This window comes from Cinclus cinclus, chromosome 8, assembly GCF_963662255.1.
Source record: "Cinclus cinclus chromosome 8, bCinCin1.1, whole genome shotgun sequence".
In the NCBI taxonomy this organism is placed as follows: Eukaryota; Metazoa; Chordata; class Aves; order Passeriformes; family Cinclidae; genus Cinclus; species Cinclus cinclus.
In genome coordinates, this window is record NC_085053.1 from 19214573 (window position 1) to 19234994 (window position 20422).

Sequence of the window (20422 nt, forward strand, 5' to 3'; positions counted from 1 at the left end):
CCTGTCCAGACAAGTTCTGAACATTCATGTTATTTTTTTAATACTTTAGCATTGGTGTTGCATGACAGTGGTTTAAATGGACTTAAGTCATTGACCTCCTTGGTTCATTTGTACTTTGTCACTGCATCTGTACTACTGTCTCCAGTTTTGGCTTCACCATTACAGGAGGGTTTTGGACAACCTGAAGTGAGTCTGTCAGCAGAGGTACTCAGTCAGTAGTGTTTGTCATGCCCAAGGACAGGTTGAGGGGCCTGGGTTTTTTTGATAAACTGCTGTTAGGGTCGACTCCAGTCCTACCTGTAGTCCACCTCAACCCTGTCATCAGTTTTGTGATACAGTAACCTTGAGTGCGAGCTCTTCAGCCCAGCATGGCTGAAACTTCCCAGGAAGATCTGATCAAATTAAGTGTCAAATAGAATGTTCCTTTTTATACCTTGGGGGATTCCTGCCAAGATAAATCCATCATGTACCAATAGGCTGTAGATTTCAAGACTGGCAGTTTGAGTTTTACTTACAGAGGCAAATGTTTCTGGTGGTTGTCCCCAGCTGTTTGAGGAACCCACATGAATTGCCTGTACTGGCAGTAATGTGGTCTTAAAATTCCTAAGAAATATTTAGTAAATAGAAAACAGGTCTTGGCTCATAATTTAAGTCTGAACATATGATACTTCTAATTGTATTATACAAAGCTGAAGTGTAATCAGAATCCACTGTACTTTGTCTTACTGCAGCATTTTATTTTTGTCATTTTATAATTTCAGTGGTATCATCACCAAAAAGGAAGAAGCGCAAGAAGTACAGGAGTGTTATCTCTGATATATTTGATGGGACTATAATAAGTTCAGTCCAGTGCTTAACTTGTGATCGGGTAAGAAGAGAAAGTTCTGGCTCTTAATATGTTCTTTTCTTACTGCTTTATGAATATAGTCATTCTCTGGTAACTTTATATTCTTTTGTGGCAGATTTCCTCAGAAAGTTGGGGTGTTTCATACTCATTCTCTCAAACCATAATGGTGGCTACTACCAGCACTTTGTGTTTAGAATAGCTTGTATTCATTGAGCTGAATTCTTACTCAGAGCTGAAAAATAATATTCTGAGAATTGGTTTACAGCAGGGATAAAGAAAGAAACTTGCTCTTCAACTTCATTTAGGTCTCATTAGTTTTTTCTGAATATCCTAATGTATACATGCTACTGTCTTAAGTTCTCAGGTTCCTAATGTTTTAAAGAAAGGACAGTGATCTAATATAGTGCTGTAAGTGTCTTATCAGATAGATTGAGGGTAACAAGATTAAGGTCTTTAAAAAAATCCAGGTAAAGACACTAACTTTTGCAATTACATGAATCATTAGCTGCTTTCTGAAATTGTCCTCTACTGCAAGAGTGGATGCAACATAGGAAGGTAGAGTTGATTTTTTTTTTTTCTGTACTATTTGCTTAGAGCATTATTTGGATCACAGCACATGTGATCATTTAAAAAAAAAAAAGTCAGTTATCTAAATATGTCTGGTGGACTGCTTTAGTTTCAAATCAATAGTATCAAATACTACATATCCAAATCTTTATATTGGGGACATCTTTCTCAACATGAGGCTTAAACCTAACCCTGGTGTATTCGTATGCCTTTAATACTTCTCTTGGTTTAGGTCTAAGTATACAAAGACTTCAGGCTAATCTGGTGAACAAGCTCAAAAAACAGACAAGAATTTCTAAAATGTGTTTGATGTTTGACTCTGTAACTATGTGATCACTAAGTGAAGCACAGGAACAAGAAAATGGGTCTCCCTTGCAGCAAGTCCAGTTACATCAGGTCAAGATAATGTCAAAGTGAAATACAGTGGAAACAATGGACTGAAGCTTTCTGAAACTATTTTGTGTAACACAGCCCGAAGCAAAAATCATAGTGCTTTGTATGACTGATATGCAGACAAATAATAATGAGCTAAAAAATTATTTTGGTGATAATAATGTGCCAGTTCATTCTAAAATGTTATTTTTGGTTCCTTTTTTTTAAGAAAATGAGTTCTTATTAATGTACTTTCTTATAATTAGTTTCCTACCTAGTGGAATTTTCAGTTTTGGTGTGAGTTGGTAGTTACTAGTGAACTTTACAGAAATCAGTTTAATTACTGTTTCTGTTCAAGCTTAACTCCATTGTGTTTAATTTATTTTCTTCCTTAGCTGTCTGTAACCCTGGAGACCTTTCAGGATCTGTCCTTGCCTATTCCAGGTAAGGAAGATCTTGCTAAACTCCATTCTGCAAGTCATCAGACATCTCTAGTCAAGGCAGGGTCATGTGGAGAAGCCTATGCCCCCCAGGGATGGATAGCCTTTTTTATGGAATACTTCAAAAGGTAAATAATATTTACCTTATTTGATTTAATTATCTATTTTGAAATTCTAGTTTCTGCTCTTCTGGCAGAACATTTGTTGGTTTTCTTTCTTTTCTGTCAATGATGTTTCAGGTTTGTTGTCTCATGTGTTCCTAGCTGGTTTTGGGGTCCAGTTGTAACCTTACAAGATTGTCTTGCTGCCTTTTTCGCCAGAGATGAGCTCAAGGGTAAGAGGTTAATTACCTGAACATGTTTCTTCTGTGGTTATTTCCTCCTGTCACAATGAGATGATTAATATCTTCTTAGCTTAATGCAGTTAAGCAGAGGCCACCTGTTAGAGTGTAATACAGTCAATCCTTGTTCTTTTGGGATCATTCATTTCAGAAAGGTAAGCTTCTCATTCAACTGATTATTTGAGAAAAATGCCTATGAAAGCTGCTTTAGAAATGTCAAGTCTGAATTTGGTTTAGTGAAATTGTATCAACTGAAGGCTCATAAAAATTTCAAGCCCACTACATTAATATTCATTCTCATAAGCTCAATTTGGACATAGTAAATTATTTCCCTTTTAAATTATCTAGCATCATCTCTTCAGATTATAGTGTATTGCTTCATAGTTGAAGACATAAAACCTAAGAACTTTTCCTGTAGTTGCTATGTCAACTCTATTATGACTGTTGTATATTAAATGCAACCTGAAGATAAATTCCCTTGAAACTTCTTTCTATCAAATATGCACACTTGAAGGATAACTGTTCTGATTTAGAGAATAATGGCTGCTTTTCTTCTCCCTGGTGTTTGCAGGTGATAACATGTACAGCTGTGGAAGGTGTAAAAAGTAAGCTACCTTTTACCTTTGTTTTACTTTGTCTTAATTAGAGGTTTTACTGTTTCTGTTAGTCAAGAGGCATTTATTTCTGTTGGGTATGTCCCAATACTGTGTATCTTTTGATTTGACCCTGTGTTCTGACTGTCAGAAATTCAGTACTCCCAAGGTGCAGGGTTCAGGAAGCACTAACTTACCCTACCACATTTGCTTAATTCTTTCTCACGCCCTTGCAATTTAAATGTAAGTTGGTTTTGTTTGACAAAATAAAAGCTCTTTGCCCTCTCTAATACTAGCAGCTTTCTCCTGATATGCAGTAGGTCACCAAGGTGTGTTAAATAAATAAACTATGGCTTTAAATACTAAAGAACCGAGAATCAGAAGTGGTCTGAAGACTGCTTGAAGCCCTTTATGGTACAGGAGTGTTATTCCTTTTTGTATGTGCTGAAGATAATTTCTTAGAAGTAAACTTAGTTCATTTCTTTTTTGTCTTTTGCTGGATAATGAGCTTTCATGAAGCCTCAAGTTCTTTCCTCTATGTTAAGAGAAACTGTTAGCTAGTTGGGACTTGATTGTTTTCAATTTTTCAGCAGTACAGATTGTCTTGTTTTATGAACCATCACTGTTTGAATCATCTTGGCTACTTCATGTCTAGTCTACATTCCAGAAATATTTTGGGTTTACTAATGCAATGTTCAGCTTAGGCTTTTGCTGATCTAGTGCAATAAAGTAAAATATTTTCAGAAATAATTGTTTTTTATTTTGGTTTGGTTTTTCCTTTGCTTAGGTTAAGAAATGGCGTGAAATTCTGCAAAGTGCAAAAATTTCCTGAGGTACTGTTAAAATATGCACTTTAAAGCACTTTTTCTGCATGATTAGGAATGTGGCAAGACTAATGAATGGCATGCAGTAAATTGTGTTTATAAAGCTGTGTGATGGAAGTCTACCTTCATGTTGGCATTTGTTTAAGAATGTGAGCAAATGTGAGGTTGTTCACCTTGTAAGAAAATGAATCTTGTACATGACAAGTACAGGAATGGGATTTCCCTGTGTTATTACTGCTGGTCTGCAGACAATAGCATTTCTATTCTGTGTTATTTTATATACTGCTATTTATACTGTAGGTCAGAGAATTAAACACCACAGGCAGACCGGAAAGCTTTTCATAACTAATTCATTTCTAATTAAAGTAACGTTTGTAACTTCACATTTAAGAAGTAATCTGGTCTTTTTTTTTCTAAGCATGAGTTGATACCTTCAATAATCAGGAAGAATTAATGTCCTTCATTAAAAGATTGTGCAATGTGTGCATTGAGAAAGAGAAAAGGTACATTTTTCAGTGCTGCATCCATGTTAGTAGCCACAGCTGATTAAAACACAGAGCTTGCTTCAGGTCTCAGGGAAGACTCTTCCTTTTGGGATAATAAAAGGAAAAGATAGTGCAGACAGTTTAAATATTTAATGTCAAATAGCATGTGTAGATCTTGACTGAATCTGTTGATCCTTCTTACAGATTCTATGCATTCATCTCAAAAGATTTAGACATGAGCTCATGTTTTCCACAAAAATTGGGACCCATGTGTCCTTTCCCTTGGAAGGCCTTGACCTTCAGCCTTTCCTTGCAAAGGACAGTCCAGCTCAAATCGTGACTTACGATCTCCTGTCTGTCATCTGCCATCATGGAACTGCCAGCAGTGAGTATGAGCTTGATTGTTTTATCTTTGCAGTTGGTACAGCAGCACTCTTCTTTAATGATGATAACTATGTACTGAAGGGTAAGTAGATAAACAATGGTAATTAGAATGTGGAAGATGAATGCTGTGATTTTTTTACCTTGACCCAAAAGATTTAAGGCTTGCTCTGAAAGAGTTGGCACATCTTTGAAATTATATGGCGTACCTAAATAAAATCAAAGGTGGAAAAAAGTTAACAGATCAGCTGCTCTACACAACTGCTGTTCATGTCAATGCTCTGTATGCCTTAACTTTTGTAAACTGTTTACAAAGCACCACAAACATGCTGGTCGTTTAAAAAAAATAGTTTTCTTGGATGAGTGCCATTTAACCCCAAAACAGGTGGTAACTGCTGTTCGTGGGTAGTGATGAGAGGCTGAATAAATATCTTACTGCTATATGTTGAGGTCATTTCTGCCTGGATGATTTCAGTATTTATAAGATTTGGAAAATAGGGGAAAGAAAAATTTTAAGCCAGAAACCTCATAAATTTTTGTAGAAGTTACCCCTCATACTTCTCCATTGTTTGAATTTCTTTTCCTTTTTTTTACTGTATGATTTTTCAACTTCCTTTTAGTGCTTGCTGAGCTGTGCTTCACATAATCAGTTCAGCAGATATTTGATTATTTACTTATTAGCAGTTAAATATGTATTTAAAAATAGTAATAATTTAAAATATATTATGAATAGTCTTTGAAACACAGTTATGGTTGTGATATCATGCAGGTGTTCCATATCTGTGCTACTTTCTATTATAAAGCATGCAAAGATTTGAAAAGAGTTTGTTGTGGGAACAGATGAGGGTAAATTGTTCAGACAATCTTACTCTGAATGTCATGGTTCAGGACTGTATTAAACAACATGCTGTGTGAAGAGTGCAGGAATGTACTGAAAGTAGTGCTCAACTCACTGCTAGCTAATAGAAATTCAGTGAAAAAGCTGATGTTGTGTTTGACAGAATTTCAAAGTCCTATCTGCTAATGATTGTGTTTTCCCATTTAAGACTTCTGGGGTTTATTTAAGAGTTACTTCCTTTTCATATGTTAGTGTAAAATGGGCAGCTCTAGACACTCTTTGATACCTCTTGCTTCCTGCACCCTAGGTGGACATTATATAGCTTATTGTCGCAACAATTTGAATAATTTGTGGTATGAATTTGATGACCAGAGTGTCACAGAAGTATCAGAATCCACAGTGCAAAATGCAGAAGCTTATGTTCTCTTCTACAGGTAAGACATTAAAAGTGCAATCATACCCCTCTAAGTCATGTATGTAAATACCTTTTTAAGCAGTTGGGTAGCTTTCAGAATTAGCTGCTCCATGAGAATTATAATGGAAGAATTTGACCAATGAGAAAAGCCTATGCTGGAGAAAAACTTAATCCTTCAATTATGTCCTTAGGACTTGCTCTGTCAGAGCTAAAGTGTTTATGTTAAAATGAAAATGAAATCTGCATAGTAAGAGAACTTGAAGCATCAGTTAAGAGCTAGCCACCTTATTTTCAATTAGAGGAAGGGAATTCTTCACACAGGGAGGTTTTGCACACAGAATGTTTTTTAACTGTTAGAGCTCTAAGATGGTATGCAGGACATCAGAGGTTTTACTGTGTTGTAATTTCATCCACTGTATTATACATTTTATTTAATGCTATTTTTAGGCTATTCTGTTCCTGAGAATTGAAATGAAAGGTGAGAAGTCATGTTATCATCTTCAGTCTAGGGAACTTTTGTGTTTGAGATCATAAAAGCAATTCAGGGTTCAGGTATTAAATTTCTGGTACTAAGATCAAATTTCCACTAAAGTTGGCTGCAAAATTCATTGTGTCAGAGTTCCATAAGGAAAAGAGATGTGTTTTAACTTTCATTAGGAGCATTCCCACCTGCTACTGTTCAAGCTGAGCCCATGAGTCTCACTTAGCAGGCCTTTTAAAAGGAATTTGGAAGTCATGCTGTATTGCCAAGAAAGAACACTTTATCTTTTATTGTGGGTTAACATATTCAAATAAATAACAAAAGAATAGCATTAATAAAACATGGCTTTAAAAATAATATAGCCACAAAAGACTCTTACTGACTCAGAGAAGAGAGATTCTCCTCTATCTAAAACAGGAGAGCAGAGTTACTTCCAGTTTACAGTGGGAAAAGTAGGGGAATTACCTGATCTGCTTACTGTGTAAGCCTGCTTGCAAAGGTAAAGAAGGAGCACCTGGCCAAGGAGTGCAGGAGTGCTTTGCAGTTGCAAAGCTTTATCTCAAATGCTGCAGAGAGCAAACGAGCAGATGGGTGCTGCACCACCTCTGCAGCACAGTCAGCTTCTGCCTTGCAGCCCAACTGTTTGCTTTCTTAGGCTGTGTAAACTGGAAAGTACAGACAAGAAAATTTACTTGAAGGCAGAGTTTTCTTTTCACAAAGTAAGTTATCTGTATTGTACACAAGGATCTGTATTTGTTTAGTGATTTCTGTTTCTCTAATAGAAAGAGCAGTGAAGAAGCACAGAGAGAGAGAAGGAGGATATCAGGGCTACTGAATATGATGGAACCAAGTCTGCTGCAGTTCTATGTTTCCAGGCAGTGGTTAAATAAATTCAAGACTTTTGCAGAGCCAGGACCAATTTCAAATCATGACTTTCTCTGTATGCATGGAGGTGAGATTGTAACTGTGAATCATTTAAAAATAATTTATCAACTTCCAACTATAACAGTAGTGTATACTTATTTTAATGAAAGGAATTTGACTATACTAAGTTTCTATTATAACTTCTTTGGTAAATAACTTCTTAGAAAATTCTTTCTTATTTTAGTAGCTGACTGATTAGGAATGATACTAAGTGAAGTTACTCTATTTTCTTTCTTTCTCTGCAATTTGATTTTGTTTATAAACTTTCTTGATTCTTAAAGAGGAACAGTTCCTCTTACTGGCTTGCTTCTTAAACATATGTATTCACATTTTTTAAAAATCCTGTTGCTGTATCATCATCTTAATGCTTTCATCTGCAAATTGAAATGTTTTTCTCAGGTTGGAGCTATAAGTAGTGAGAAGGTTTGAAAGCTGCTTTGAAAGAAATTGATCTGATGCAGAGTATCCAGTGCATAGCACTGTGAAAATTGAGTAGTAATTCTGTGTATTTTGTCTAGAAGCATAAAAATCTTACCTTGTGCTCTATGTTAAAAAAATAAGAGCATTACAGTAAGCAAAACACATTTGAGGAAATATCCATATTTGAGTGCTAACATTCCAAGAAATCATTACTATGTAGTACCTATTTTCTAATTAAAAATACAATTGCATTAGATTGGAAGAAGGACGTTGTTGCTGAACCAAAATTTTAACCCAGGATGATTGTCCCTGTAGCCATCTGCAGGGTGCCTGTGAGCCCTTAGGCTTTCCCTCTGCAGGGCTGCAGCAGATGATTCTTGATGTACGAGTGCCCAAGTACTCAATTGTCCCTGTTCCCAAGAATCCCGGCATAGTCCACTGTTGTTTACTGTGTGCTTCAGCTCAACACTGCTAATTCTGCAAGGCCCTCCACTTCTGCCCTCCTCAAAATTTCTCTGCTTTCAGTTATTCCTGTTGTTTGAAGTAATTCCAAAAGGTCTGCAGCAGATAGGTGAATTTTGAATAGACATTTTGTTAGTATTTACATGCATAATCAAAATATTTAATCATCCTAACATTTTAACTGTATACCTTAACAAGCCTTTTGAAATCACTATGTAAAATGGATTCTAGCCCTTTAATTTTTGCCACTCATGTAGTTAGTTTGCTTCTGCTTTATATAAGCTTTTCAGTCTCACAGAAGACTAAAATCTAAATACTGTGATAGATTATACCTAGGTAAAACTTAGTTAATATAATTTCTCTGATTTCATTGAAAGGTTCTATTTTTTATTTATTTAGGGACTTGTAACATAGTCTCCTCCCCTCACTAAAATCCACAAGTGTTTTTTTTTATTGTTTGGGGGTTTTGCTTTTGGTTCTTCTGCAGGTGTTCCTCCACACAAAGCTAACTTCATAGAGGACCTTGTTGTAATGCTACCTCAAAATATATGGGATAATCTGTATAGCAGGTAAGTTTTGAACTGTAGTTGGAATAAATCCAGTGGTACAGGTTGAGAGCCAAGCAGCAACATCAGACTTTAGTGGAATTAGTGGCTCAGGAAAAAGACAGCCCTCTGAGCACACAGCTGAGTGAAGGGATTGCAAACAGGCAATTTATATCATTTTCTTGTGCAAAGTAAATGACTGCATAGAGTAGTGTGTTAGTGGAGTAGTACTTCAATATTAAACCAATAAACATGTATGGTATGTATGAAATAACACAAAGTAGGTCAGCAAAAGTATGCTTTGCAGAGGTTTTTTGAAAGAGCTCTCTGTATCAGCTTCCTGTTCTCTTGTTGGCTGGAGACAGCTTTTCTTTTATGTTGGCTTTGAATCCATGGCCTCAGCTGCCAGTACTGCTTCAAAATAACTTATATCTGAGTGTTCTGTGTTACTGCCCCACACTTCAATGTCAGTCAGGTTTGAGTGCTTGCTTACAAACGAGGATTTCTTACAGGCTATGCCTTATTCTAAAGTTTAAAAAAAAGCTGCAGAAGAGCTTTGCTGATGGCTTTCAACACTCTGCATTGTGCTTGCATTAAATATCTTTAGCTGTTAATTTCCTGCCACCTAAACAATACTTCTAAGGGTTCGGGGAGTTTTTTACAAATGTTTTAAAGTTTTGGTGCACACAAGTAAAAGATAAAAACAATCCTATTTCCAGTTTATTCCCTTTCCTATAGGTATTGAATTTTTCTTCCATTATCAGTTTTCTGTATGCAAAAATATTCTCAGGGGCAGTGCTTCTGCAAACTTCCATGGATACAGTTTCACACAAGGAAAACATGAGGGAAGGGTCAAAAATAACCTATTAAGAACAAAGCAGTAAACAAGTGTAGAGGCTGGAGTCAGGGAGATAGCAAAGCTGATGAAGAGTCTGTGGTGGGATGGAAGAACATGTTTGAGACAGAACTGGCTGAAATTTCCCTAGTCTGTCTCTTAGAGGCCTTTGGTAAAATTACCTGGTGCAACAATAGTTGCTCACTGACATGTTCTAACCATAGTAACTCCTTCTGAAGTCTGTGATGCAGCAGTTTGAGATGGTTTGCACTTGCAAGATGGTCTTAGGATGGAGAGCAGAATATTACTAGGAAAATAAAGGATGGCTTTTTAGAATCACTATGGCATGTATCAGCCTTCTGTTCATTTGCCATGTCTACAGGTGCATGTTCTTTTTGCATATTTTCCACAAGGCTGACTGTTTGGATTTTTTTCACTTTTACTGCAGATACGGAGGAGGACCAGCTGTTAACCATCTGTATGTTTGTCACACCTGCCAAATAGAGTCTGAAAGAATTGAAAAAAGAAGGAAAAATGAATTGGAAATGTTTATACGGGTAAAAAAGTAAACATTTATCCATTCTGCTACTGGCCAACCCCTGACATTAATGACTAGACCCAAGGGATTACTAGAATTGCATAAGGGATTCCTGTAACAAATAGACTTTATTAAATATCTCTATACCTATATACCACCCCATCTCTCCTAATGGCAGTAGTAATGTTCTTGTGAAATCCCAGATAACTGTTTTTATTAAAATGTACTTAGAGAAAATTTTTAATGTGTTTCTTAAATTGCTTTTTTATAGTATGGAGACAGCCACATGAGCAGTTGTTCTTTATACACTGCCAGTGGTCTGTTCTGCGCAGTCTGATAAGGTTTAAGTGCAATAATACTGTGCCAAGAAAAATTTAATGATAAACATTAGTTCTAATTTTAAAAAAAGGCATTAGAAACATAAACAAACGTAAGTAATTCAATGTGAAGTAAATATGCTAGCATTGTAATGGATCTGTAAAATTAATTTCAAGGAGCTACTGTATTTTCCCTGGGTGAGAGGATTGTCTGAATGCTAAAATAACTAGTGGTAATGATTTTGAACTTCTTAAAATCAAAAATGTATTTTCAAGTTTTCAGTGAAAATAAGTGCAGAGACATTGGAGTCCCATTTCTGCTATCTCATCTCATGAAAGGAAGAAAACCACAACTGTTTTTTCAGTTCCCTTTGTCCTTTAGTCACACTTCAGAGATTGTTAGGTTTTCCATGTTTTTTGAATGTTTTAGGATTACCAGTGGTTAGTAGTTATTATTAATGACATTGAGTCAACCCCATGTGCTTTAGCAGTCAGTATCTTTCCAGTAAAAGCAGTGATTATATGTACACTGTTGTGCAAGTGTTGCTACTGGTTAGTACACAGAAAATTCTATTGTCCTCTACAAAGATGGCTTTAGGGAATGATTGCAACATTTAGTTTATATGAAACCCTAAGAAGTTGTGTTGGTGCTTTAGGTTTATGACTTCAAAGGGAAAGTGTAGCTGTGTTATTACAGAGCTAAAAAGATAATGGTTTAAAGATTTAAGTGACTTTTTGCTAGTTTCTTCATAATGTGAAAAGATCTGTAAGTCATTAAAAGTCCCAATGTGTTGGGACTTGCTTGGAATTTGAGCCATCTGCTCAAAATACTTGAGGAAGAACAAACACAGATGAAGATACCGTTCATCACACAAAGAACTTTCCATAAAATTATGGAAAACAAGTTGCAAAATGCTATTTTATTTTACAAAAATAAGATCTCTGCTTTTTTTTGCTACTTGAAATTTCAGCCTTCACAGTAATTATCTGTTACTGTTTGATGTGTAAGTGCTTGTGCTTAAGAAGAGCTTGTTGCTATTTTCAGGAAATGGAAATAATTTCTCAACTAAATACTAGATCAGCTTTTGCTATGAAGGCTAGCACTGCATCAGAATTTCATCTTGGGTATTCACCAGGGTTTACTGTTTTTATGGTCATTGGTTCTTTAAAATGTTCTGTTACAGTGTAATGTTATGGTGTTAATAATTACAGTGGTTCAAAGAATTCAGTAGTTTAAAGAAATAAAAGGGCAGAAAACCACAGATTTTTATTTTTCCTTGTAGCTTAATAGAGCATTCCAAGAAGAAGAATCTCCATCAACATTTTACTGCATCAGCATGCACTGGTTCAGAGAATGGGAAGGATTTGTAAAGGGTAAAGACAGTGGTAAGTTGTGCCCCATTTCAAAATATGGGAAATCTTTTGTTGTGTTGTTTGTTTCTGCTTCAGTAGAAAACTGTAGGAAAGATGTCAAAGACAGCGAAAGCTCTTAAACATCTAAGACACAGATTTTATAGGTTACAAATTCATGCAGGATACAAAGCATAGTAAATTAATTCACAGCAATGGGATAATGGAATAGTGTTGGAAAGAATGTTGCTTGTTTGCAGGATGTTTGCTGTTAGCAGCAGCAGGAAAATTGGATCTAAGGACAAGAGGGGATGGATTTTGTTGTGCAAACTAGATAGATGATGCTGCAGCTTCTGGAGGAAAGGTGACCTCGTCACATCTAAACTCGGCTAGCTCAGTAACAACTGTACTAATGTCAGTTTAGCTGACTTCAGATGCCTCTAAAGTTTTAAAATGGAAACTGATAACGTGTTCTACAATCTTGTCAGAGACTGCTCTAGGACAACTTTGGTAAGGGTAAGAGTTAGGATTAATTTATGTTTTATGTTGCTTTAAGACTTAACTGTAATCATGAATGATTTGGAAAACTTGTTCTTAATTAAAAATGTGATTGGCTTTTAACAACTTAGAATGTACTGTTTAGCAGTACAAGAACAAGCAGTAAACAAATAATTTATTTTTCCTTCCCTCTGGAAATAGAACCTCTAACCTGCTGTTTGTTTTCAGCTCTCCCAATTTTAATAATTTTTCTGTTGCACCAGATCCTCCTGGCCCCATTGATAATGCTAAGATTGCAGTAACAAAATGTGGCAATACTGTGCTAAAACAAGGTGAGTGTCCAATATTGCTGCAGCTTTGTGCCCGTTATGCATTTGCTGAAGTTTGAAAAATTTTATTTATTTATTTATTTGTTTGTTTGTTTATTGTTACCATTAAATGAATGGCAGTTTCTAATGAATCTGTGTTGTGCCTATTTTTGGGGAATATTTTTATTATTAAAATGAAGACTTAGTATCTGTAATAGAGCAATCTAAGTGCAGTTGAACATGTAGGAGGTGCAGACTAACTTGAAAATGGTGAAAGCGTGCTTTGGCTTTGTAACACTTGATCTGATGGGTTTTCTTAACAAAATTGGGAGACTGTTCTATATCTGTATGTAGTTTGAACCTCGAAATCTAATTTAAACCTTGAAACCTAATTTGAATAGAAAAACATCTTCTCACAGAGGGAGAAAACCACTGTAAATAAAATCTGTTGCTCATTTTTCTGCAAATCATTTGATACTTACATTGCATGTTAGAGAAGCTTTTGCAAAGATACAATTTCTTTATTATTCTCCAGAGTTAAATGCTAGATATCATTAATTTGGAATTCATAGATACAGAGGAAAACATTCCTATATGACCTACCTGCTTTATGAAGTCTTTATACTTTCTAGGAAGCTTTCAATTCATTGCAGCTCAGCCTAGAAGACGAATTTGCATAAATAAGATTAACATTTATTTAATTTGATTTTTTCCCAATTTTACTTAGTGTCTCAGCATGCCCTGTATGTACCAATAAACCTACCATAAACCTCACCAATTCTAGAATGCCTAGAGTTAGTTTATTTTAAAAACAATTCGTTTTGGCACTCATTAGTTTTTTAGTGTGTATAAAGCCTGATTTTAAAAAAAATCACTCTAGAAGCACTAATTTATAGCAAATTAGCCAGTTGTTGGTTTACTTTCAGCTACATTGGTACAGATTAGAGCTTGGGTAGAAATAAAGATGAATAGTATGTGGAAAATTTGTCTTGTAAGTTTTAAGAGGTGAGAATGCCACTAAATAGGGTCTAGTGCTGCATATTTCTGTGATTCAGTGGTCCTGAGTTCACTGTGCCTGTTCAGGTTAACCTGACTGCCTGCAATCTGGGTAAGGGAGTGAAGGTCTGCTCCTGTGCCTGCAGAGATGGAGTTGTTTCTTGAGAGCCTAAATGTAAAAGAGTAAAACTGAGGCATAACATCATTAGTAGTGGCATGGGATCTGTGTGATGAATTCCAGATGAAGCTTTGCATAGTTGAGTTACTGTAGGTAAACAAGCGTGCAGCTCTTTGCACCCTTCCCCTGTAGAAACTCTTCATACATAAAGCACAGCAGTAGGCATCACTGCAGCAGGTGACAGGGACAGAAAAGTACAGGAGGCAGGGGGAGGAGTCCCCTGCTTATAGTGCTGACCTCCTTTTTTTTTAAGTATGAGGGTGCTGAAACAAGGCTGAATAAGACAAATTAATAATGTCTGATGAGGATATCAGGGGAAACTTGCTGTCAGGCAGGGCTTTGATTTGCTAAAAGAAGAGGAGGCTTATTCTGGTAGAACAGACAAGTGACCTCTCTGCATGGGTTAATGTGAGGAAATCACTCAGGATCAGACAGGATCCTTGTATTGAAATCTAGAGGGGAGATATGCTGATGCATTTTGTCTTTTCCACTGTAAAAAGTTGTGGAAAATCAGAAATGCTTATTGGATGCTGGCTTGAGACAGGAGCTGGACCTCTAGCCAGAGCAGTGGAATCAAACGAAGACTTTAATCAGTGAATGAAATCAGGCTGACCTATCAGTACTACAGGAGCATTGCTGGAGCTGTTATTATGCTTTGGGATATTGTCCTTTGGGAATCTCACTGTGCTTCTCACACTTTTATTCTTTACTATCAATATTAATTTCTCTGATGAAACAAGAATCTTGACTCCTTGAACTTTACTGTGTGAGTGATGTGACTACATGTCCTTATAGTAATATGAATCATTGTTTACTGAGTACCAAGAGCTACTGGCTGTCAGCTTGATTGGTAGATACTAGATGAGATGTTTATCATAGAATTTTCGTGTGCTCTCTGCAAGTACTGCGTAATTTAGAGCAGGTAGTTGTGAGAATCAAGGAATATGAAACTAACACAAAATTGGTAATTGAGTTTGGCAGCTGGTGCAAGTTAAAGCGGAAGTGAAGGTTATGGTGTTAAATTTAGATCTGAATTATTACAGTTTTAAATTTTAATCTGGATTTTTTTTTCCTTTTTGTATCTCTTTTGGAGTTAACTCATTAAAGAATTATTCTAAATAATAATTTAATTTTTAAAAATTTTCAGGTGCAGATTCTGGACAAATATCAGAAGAAACATGGAATTTTCTTCAGTCAATCTATGGTGGAGGTCCAGAGATTATACTCAGACCACCTGTTCCTCCAGCAGAACCTGACATATTGCAAACAGAAGAGAAGATAGAATTAGAAACTCATGGTCTGTAGCTATTGAGAAAAAGATGAGCTTGTAAGGAATCCAGCTTCCTTACAAAATGCCCAAAACACATTCCTAAAAGTTTTATTCTCTTATGTCTATTGGAGGCAGAGCTCACTGGGCATTACATTAACTACAGAATAGTAAGTTGAAATATGTATTGCAATTTGTTTAAATAGCAGCTGTTTCTCTGTTTTGGAAGGCATGTGGTTTGTACATTTTGGAGTGTTTGGTCGATGGGAAGAATGTAATTTCTGAAGTTTTTGCTAAAAGTCAAAATCCTGTTATATCCTTAGACTTGAAAAACAGGGACAAATTTTAGAGATGGTCAGTAACCCTTCTGATTCCTGATTGGGCTTCTGATGTCTACAAATTTTTGCCTGTCTTAATTGACTGTCTTGTCTTGACAAGCCTAGGTATGTGAGGAGTATATTTTAAATGGACTGTAATCAAAGATAAAGAAAAAGGATTTTCATTTCCTAAATGCTCAGGAAAAAAATTGTCTCTTACTTTGCACTGTAAGTATATGAAATGGGTAGTATATAACATCCAAATACTTATTGTATTTGAGTGGCTCAAACATTAGGGTAGACTGAATGTTTTAGTCAGCAAATGTCATAACTTATTACTACTAAATTTTACAACTTATTATAGTCTTCTGTAACTCTATAAACCTGGCTAGTGTCTTTAATAGTATATGTGGCAAAAAAAATTAGTCTTCTCTAGGGTAACATTTGAGAGCATGAAGTGTGAAATGTAAAATTATTATGGACATGAGTGATATAAATTTCAGAAAATTGAATTGTCTGGTCTCTTGAATTGCATTCATAAGCATTTATATTTGAAGAATTTCATTGTATTGTTAAAAATTTTCATTGGCATGATGACCTTTAATGTCAGAAGCTGGAAAAATGTGTATATTGCAAAACTTTATTGAATTATTCATATTGGAATGCAGAATGACAATTGCTGATGTTTTTGCCTGATATTGTTACCAAATAAGCAGCATTATTCAACACTGGATCAATAAAAAAGCCAAAATTAACTGTGGAATAGGCGGGGGAAGCTTTCCTACTTTCCTAAATGCTTTCATTCACTATATAAATACAAAACTTTTGAAGTAATGCTGTGGTATTGCTCTCACACCCATACAATCATTTTTCTGGACCATTTTAAGTTTAGACAATGCTGTTGACAGTTCTAATTCCAAAATAAGAAAATGCTGACATAATATTCCTCTGAATAATTTTATATGTAGTTTAAAAACATATTGGTTAGTAGGACTTCATGCTATTCTAGTTAAAAAGCCATCTATAACAGCCCTAGAGAAAATGTACTCTAACCTTAAGTATTTGTAATTGTGATTTTATGTTAGTAGATAAAGCAACTTGAAGCTACTATCACATTACATTTGTAATGCATCAAATGCTTACTACTGACTTATCTTACTAAGGTAAACTTGCTTATGAACAGTCATTAGTAACTTGCTGACATTGGCCTGTGAAGTATTGTCTGATTTAAAGTATTTTTTTTCTTTTCTGCTAAAATTTTCTAGTTTTCTTTGATTTAAGGCTCTTTAACATACTAGAGCTAAAGAACAATGGATACAATAATTTTTACTACACGTTCTAAATTGGAAACTTAGGAGGTATTTCCTTGGTTAAAGCACAGTACAGTGATCAATTTTATGAATTTATTAAATGTTTTCATTAATAGTCTGGATGGTAGAACAGGCTGGCCCTGTAAAATTTGCAAGAGAAAAATGGGTGTGTTAGGGACATCAGCTTGTCAGGGAACAAAGCAGTTCTGTGCTGAGTATTCTGGGTATTAGAGCAGATCAGACTAAGAGTTAAAAGCCAGTGATACTAAAACAAAACCTGTTCTGGGTAATAGTAACAAAAGCATCATATGTGAGGCACAGGAGGTAATTATTCTGCTCTACTTGGTGCTGTGCTTGTTGTGAGATCTCATCTGTACTGTTCCCAGTTTTGAATGCTATATGATGATAAATACAAGTTGAAGTTGTTTTAGGGAAAAGCAACAAGACTCAGTGTTGAAAAAGTAGTTGTTTTCTCCCTTAAAAGAATGCTGAATTAGCAAGATTTCCAATGTGTAAATAATTGCTGGATGATAGTGAACAATTTTTTTCTGAGATAAGCAAAGATAATTGCCTCAGCTTTTGCAGTGGGACTTGTGCTGAGTTTAGGAAGCTTATTTCAGAAATCTAGGTTTTCTAGTCAGTCTTTTTTACTGGGTGTCTGGGAATTCATAGTCAAACAATGTGTGATGCACACAGATCAGTAAGGAGACACTTTATACCAGCAGAATTTGTGAAATGCCTTTGTGTGGAAAAAGGCATCTTCGTGCTGGAACTTTGTCATACTTAGAAAAAAACAAACCCCTGAGTTTGCAGAGATAAATAGATGTCTTTTAAGACTATTCCAAAGGGATTACTGTCTTGCTTTTAGCCCTTGGAGAGCTCTACAAGGGATATTATGTCACAGAAATGGAAGTAGTCTTTTAAAGGAAGGCAGTGTGGGAGAACTCCAGATGGATGGCTTGTATATGCTGGAGGGAAGGCAATAACTCAGAGAATAGGTAGAGGAAAGGCATTTACTGGGAAAAGCTGTCATGATTTGCAGCAAACTAAAAATGCATCTCAGGAAGGGCCTGTGGAAATTATTTTTTTTCCATAAGCCTTTCACCAGACTATTTGGATTCTTTGTTCATTTGTTTCCAGTTGAGGAAACACAGCAGTGTGTTTAGGTGCCAGAGAAACTGTCACTTCAAGAAGGAGAAAATCCAGTGAACTCCTTGTAGGCCTGGAAATCTAGATATAAGCTGTTAAAAGCCTGCATTTCATTCTGGTAACTTTAATCCTCTCTTCTGGGGAAAACTGCATGGTGGGTATCAGGGACTTAGCAGCTCAAAGTTTGATTTCTCTAAATTTCTGAAGGTTTTGAAAGGAAGCAATGTAACTAATTGTTCATCTGAGCACCCAACATCAAGGAGACTGCTTCATATACTGTGTAATGTAGCTGAACAGTATAATTGGAGGGAAAAAGAATAGCAGAAGAGCTACTGAATTACTCAGTAGTAAAATAAGGCAGTTTTGTCATGTGTCTCAAAGTTGAGAGCTAAATAGTCTGGCTACACAATGATTTAAACTGAGTCCAGAAAGCTGTTTCTGCAAGTGTCATCCAAGTTGGTCCCGTGCACAGTGACATGTATGTACATATATACTTATGTCTATTAATATAGTTATACATACATATTTATATACCTACATGTTTTATATATGTATATATAAAAATGAACATAATCTACTTCTCCAGTATCTTAACTGAACTATGGCTAGAGGCACTTACAATAATTATTTTGGGGTTTATGCTGGAATAGTGACCTTGAGTAGCTACATTTAATAAAGGTTGTTTTTTTTTAAATAGGCAAATGACAATTTACTGCTGTAATGGGTGTCAGCCTTCCCATCAGCCTGTTTCAAGATAAGATAAAGCATAAAGTGTTAGAAATGCATTTGGCTGTATTATAATGTGGATGAAGAGGTTTTAATTTGTGAAGCAAAACTTTAGTATGTCCACAGTTCAATAGTCCTGCATTTTTCTTGTGAAATCTAATGTAATTTGATGTACTGTGCTAATGCATTATTTAAGAATTCTCCTTCTCCGATTCAAAACTTACATAGTGACTGGGTTTTTCCAGCACTATATATCCTACTTGTTCTAAAAGCAGAAGGCATTTATTTGTAACACTGCTAACATTTGACTTTTTTTTAGCATCCCGTTATTCATAAGTTCATTTGGAAAAGCAAGCCTGGGATTTAAGCTTTTTATAAGCCTGAAAAACTTAGATACTATCTGCTTAAAGGGACCAAGTACTTTCTTCATATTTGCCGTACGACTATTTTATACTGAACAAAGAAAATACTATTTCACTTATTCCTTTTGAATTCCCTATATACATCTGGCTTAGTGCAGTCTAAGCAGTTTTCTCACTGAAAACCTCTCAGTCTTCATTTTGCCCAGGAAATGAGTAAAGCAACTAGGCTTTCTCATTCTTCCTAACAGATGGCTTTTCTGGCTTCCCTCTATACTTAACAGAGCTGACAGTTAATAGCAGGAAGCAAAATAAGACTTCTGCGTTTCTGAAGTGTCACGAAGAAAGACAAATCACTTTCAGTGTTAATTCACAGAAATTAATCCAGTTACAAACAAACTTGGTTTAAATTAGCCTTCAAAGTCTAAGGAGATTAGAAAATAGCCTTGTTCAGTAAAATTTTATAAGTGCTATTCTCACTAAAAATGAAAAGTGGAGCTTGTTTTCTTGAACATGTTCTATTATAGATATATATACATGCATGTCTGTTTAAAACATGACTTGTCTTAGGTTAAACTTCAGCCCAGTCAAGGAGGTGACAAGTCTGCTTCTCCATAGAAACCAGTGAACACTGCCACACAGTAAGATAAAATATGCTTATAATGCATGTAATGTTCCATGTTTGCTTACCGTCACAGTCGTGGTTTCCACAGAAAGCTGGAATTATTTATTATATCTCAAAACTTTTCTGTCTTCTAAATGTGTGCCAGCTCAGACATGCAGCTAGAAAAAGAAGGTCCATTTGTGAGAAACATGTCACTGAAGTGTCCACTAGGTTTTCTGCACCCGGAATGATAGTGGTACAACAAGCAAAGTCACTTGATGGCAGGTTTCCACACAGGTTGCACATGGGTGTATGTGCAGGTTTTAAAAAAATGCAATAGGAACTTGATCACTGAAATAGGATGTTTATAAGATAAATAAGCAAGTAAATTCATTTTCTGTTCTGACTTGTTCAAGATTGAGTTGATGAGCTAAAACTCAGGTTCTGATTGTTGAATGGGTATGTAAAAATACAGCTGACACTTGACTTGTTGATTTATATCCAAGTACAAAATGAACCATCCGTGATAAAGTAAAACTGGTGTAATAGGAATAGACTGTTTCTCTATGCAGTTTTGATATGCCTTTATGCAATGCTAGTGAATCTGAAAGCACTTTTCTTCCTAGTCATTGGGAGCATGGGAGGTACAAAAATAAAGCAGTCATCATCCACAAAGTATTTTCATAATACAAATCAAGCTGAGAAGATTTCATTTCCAGATCTGTTCCTCCTTCCT

The 20422-nt window shown here is 35.7% G+C and overlaps 1 protein-coding gene across 4 annotated transcripts in view; it reads left to right on the top strand.

Moving 5' to 3' along the window:
* USP33 (ubiquitin specific peptidase 33) overlaps positions 1 to 16313 on the top strand; it is a 36527-nt gene extending 20214 nt beyond the window's left edge. For 2 of the 4 annotated variants that reach the window (XM_062497065.1, XM_062497064.1), the window contains exons 12-24: positions 762 to 868; positions 2182 to 2354; positions 2466 to 2560; positions 3138 to 3171; positions 3947 to 3992; positions 4673 to 4853; positions 5995 to 6121; positions 7366 to 7535; positions 8877 to 8958; positions 10218 to 10326; positions 11908 to 12010; positions 12736 to 12804; positions 15102 to 16313. In XM_062497065.1, coding sequence (XP_062353049.1) covers positions 762 to 868; positions 2182 to 2354; positions 2466 to 2560; positions 3138 to 3171; positions 3947 to 3992; positions 4673 to 4853; positions 5995 to 6121; positions 7366 to 7535; positions 8877 to 8958; positions 10218 to 10326; positions 11908 to 12010; positions 12736 to 12804; positions 15102 to 15259 — 1454 coding nt within the window. In that variant the 3' untranslated portion in view covers positions 15260 to 16313. Of the gene's footprint in view, positions 1 to 761; positions 869 to 2181; positions 2355 to 2465; positions 2561 to 3137; positions 3172 to 3946; positions 3993 to 4672; positions 4854 to 5994; positions 6122 to 7365; positions 7536 to 8876; positions 8959 to 10217; positions 10339 to 11907; positions 12011 to 12735; positions 12805 to 15101 lie in introns of those variants that run through there. The other 2 variants (XM_062497066.1, XM_062497068.1) reach the window with 2 other exon arrangements.
* The last annotated feature ends 4109 nt before the right edge of the window (positions 16314 to 20422 follow it).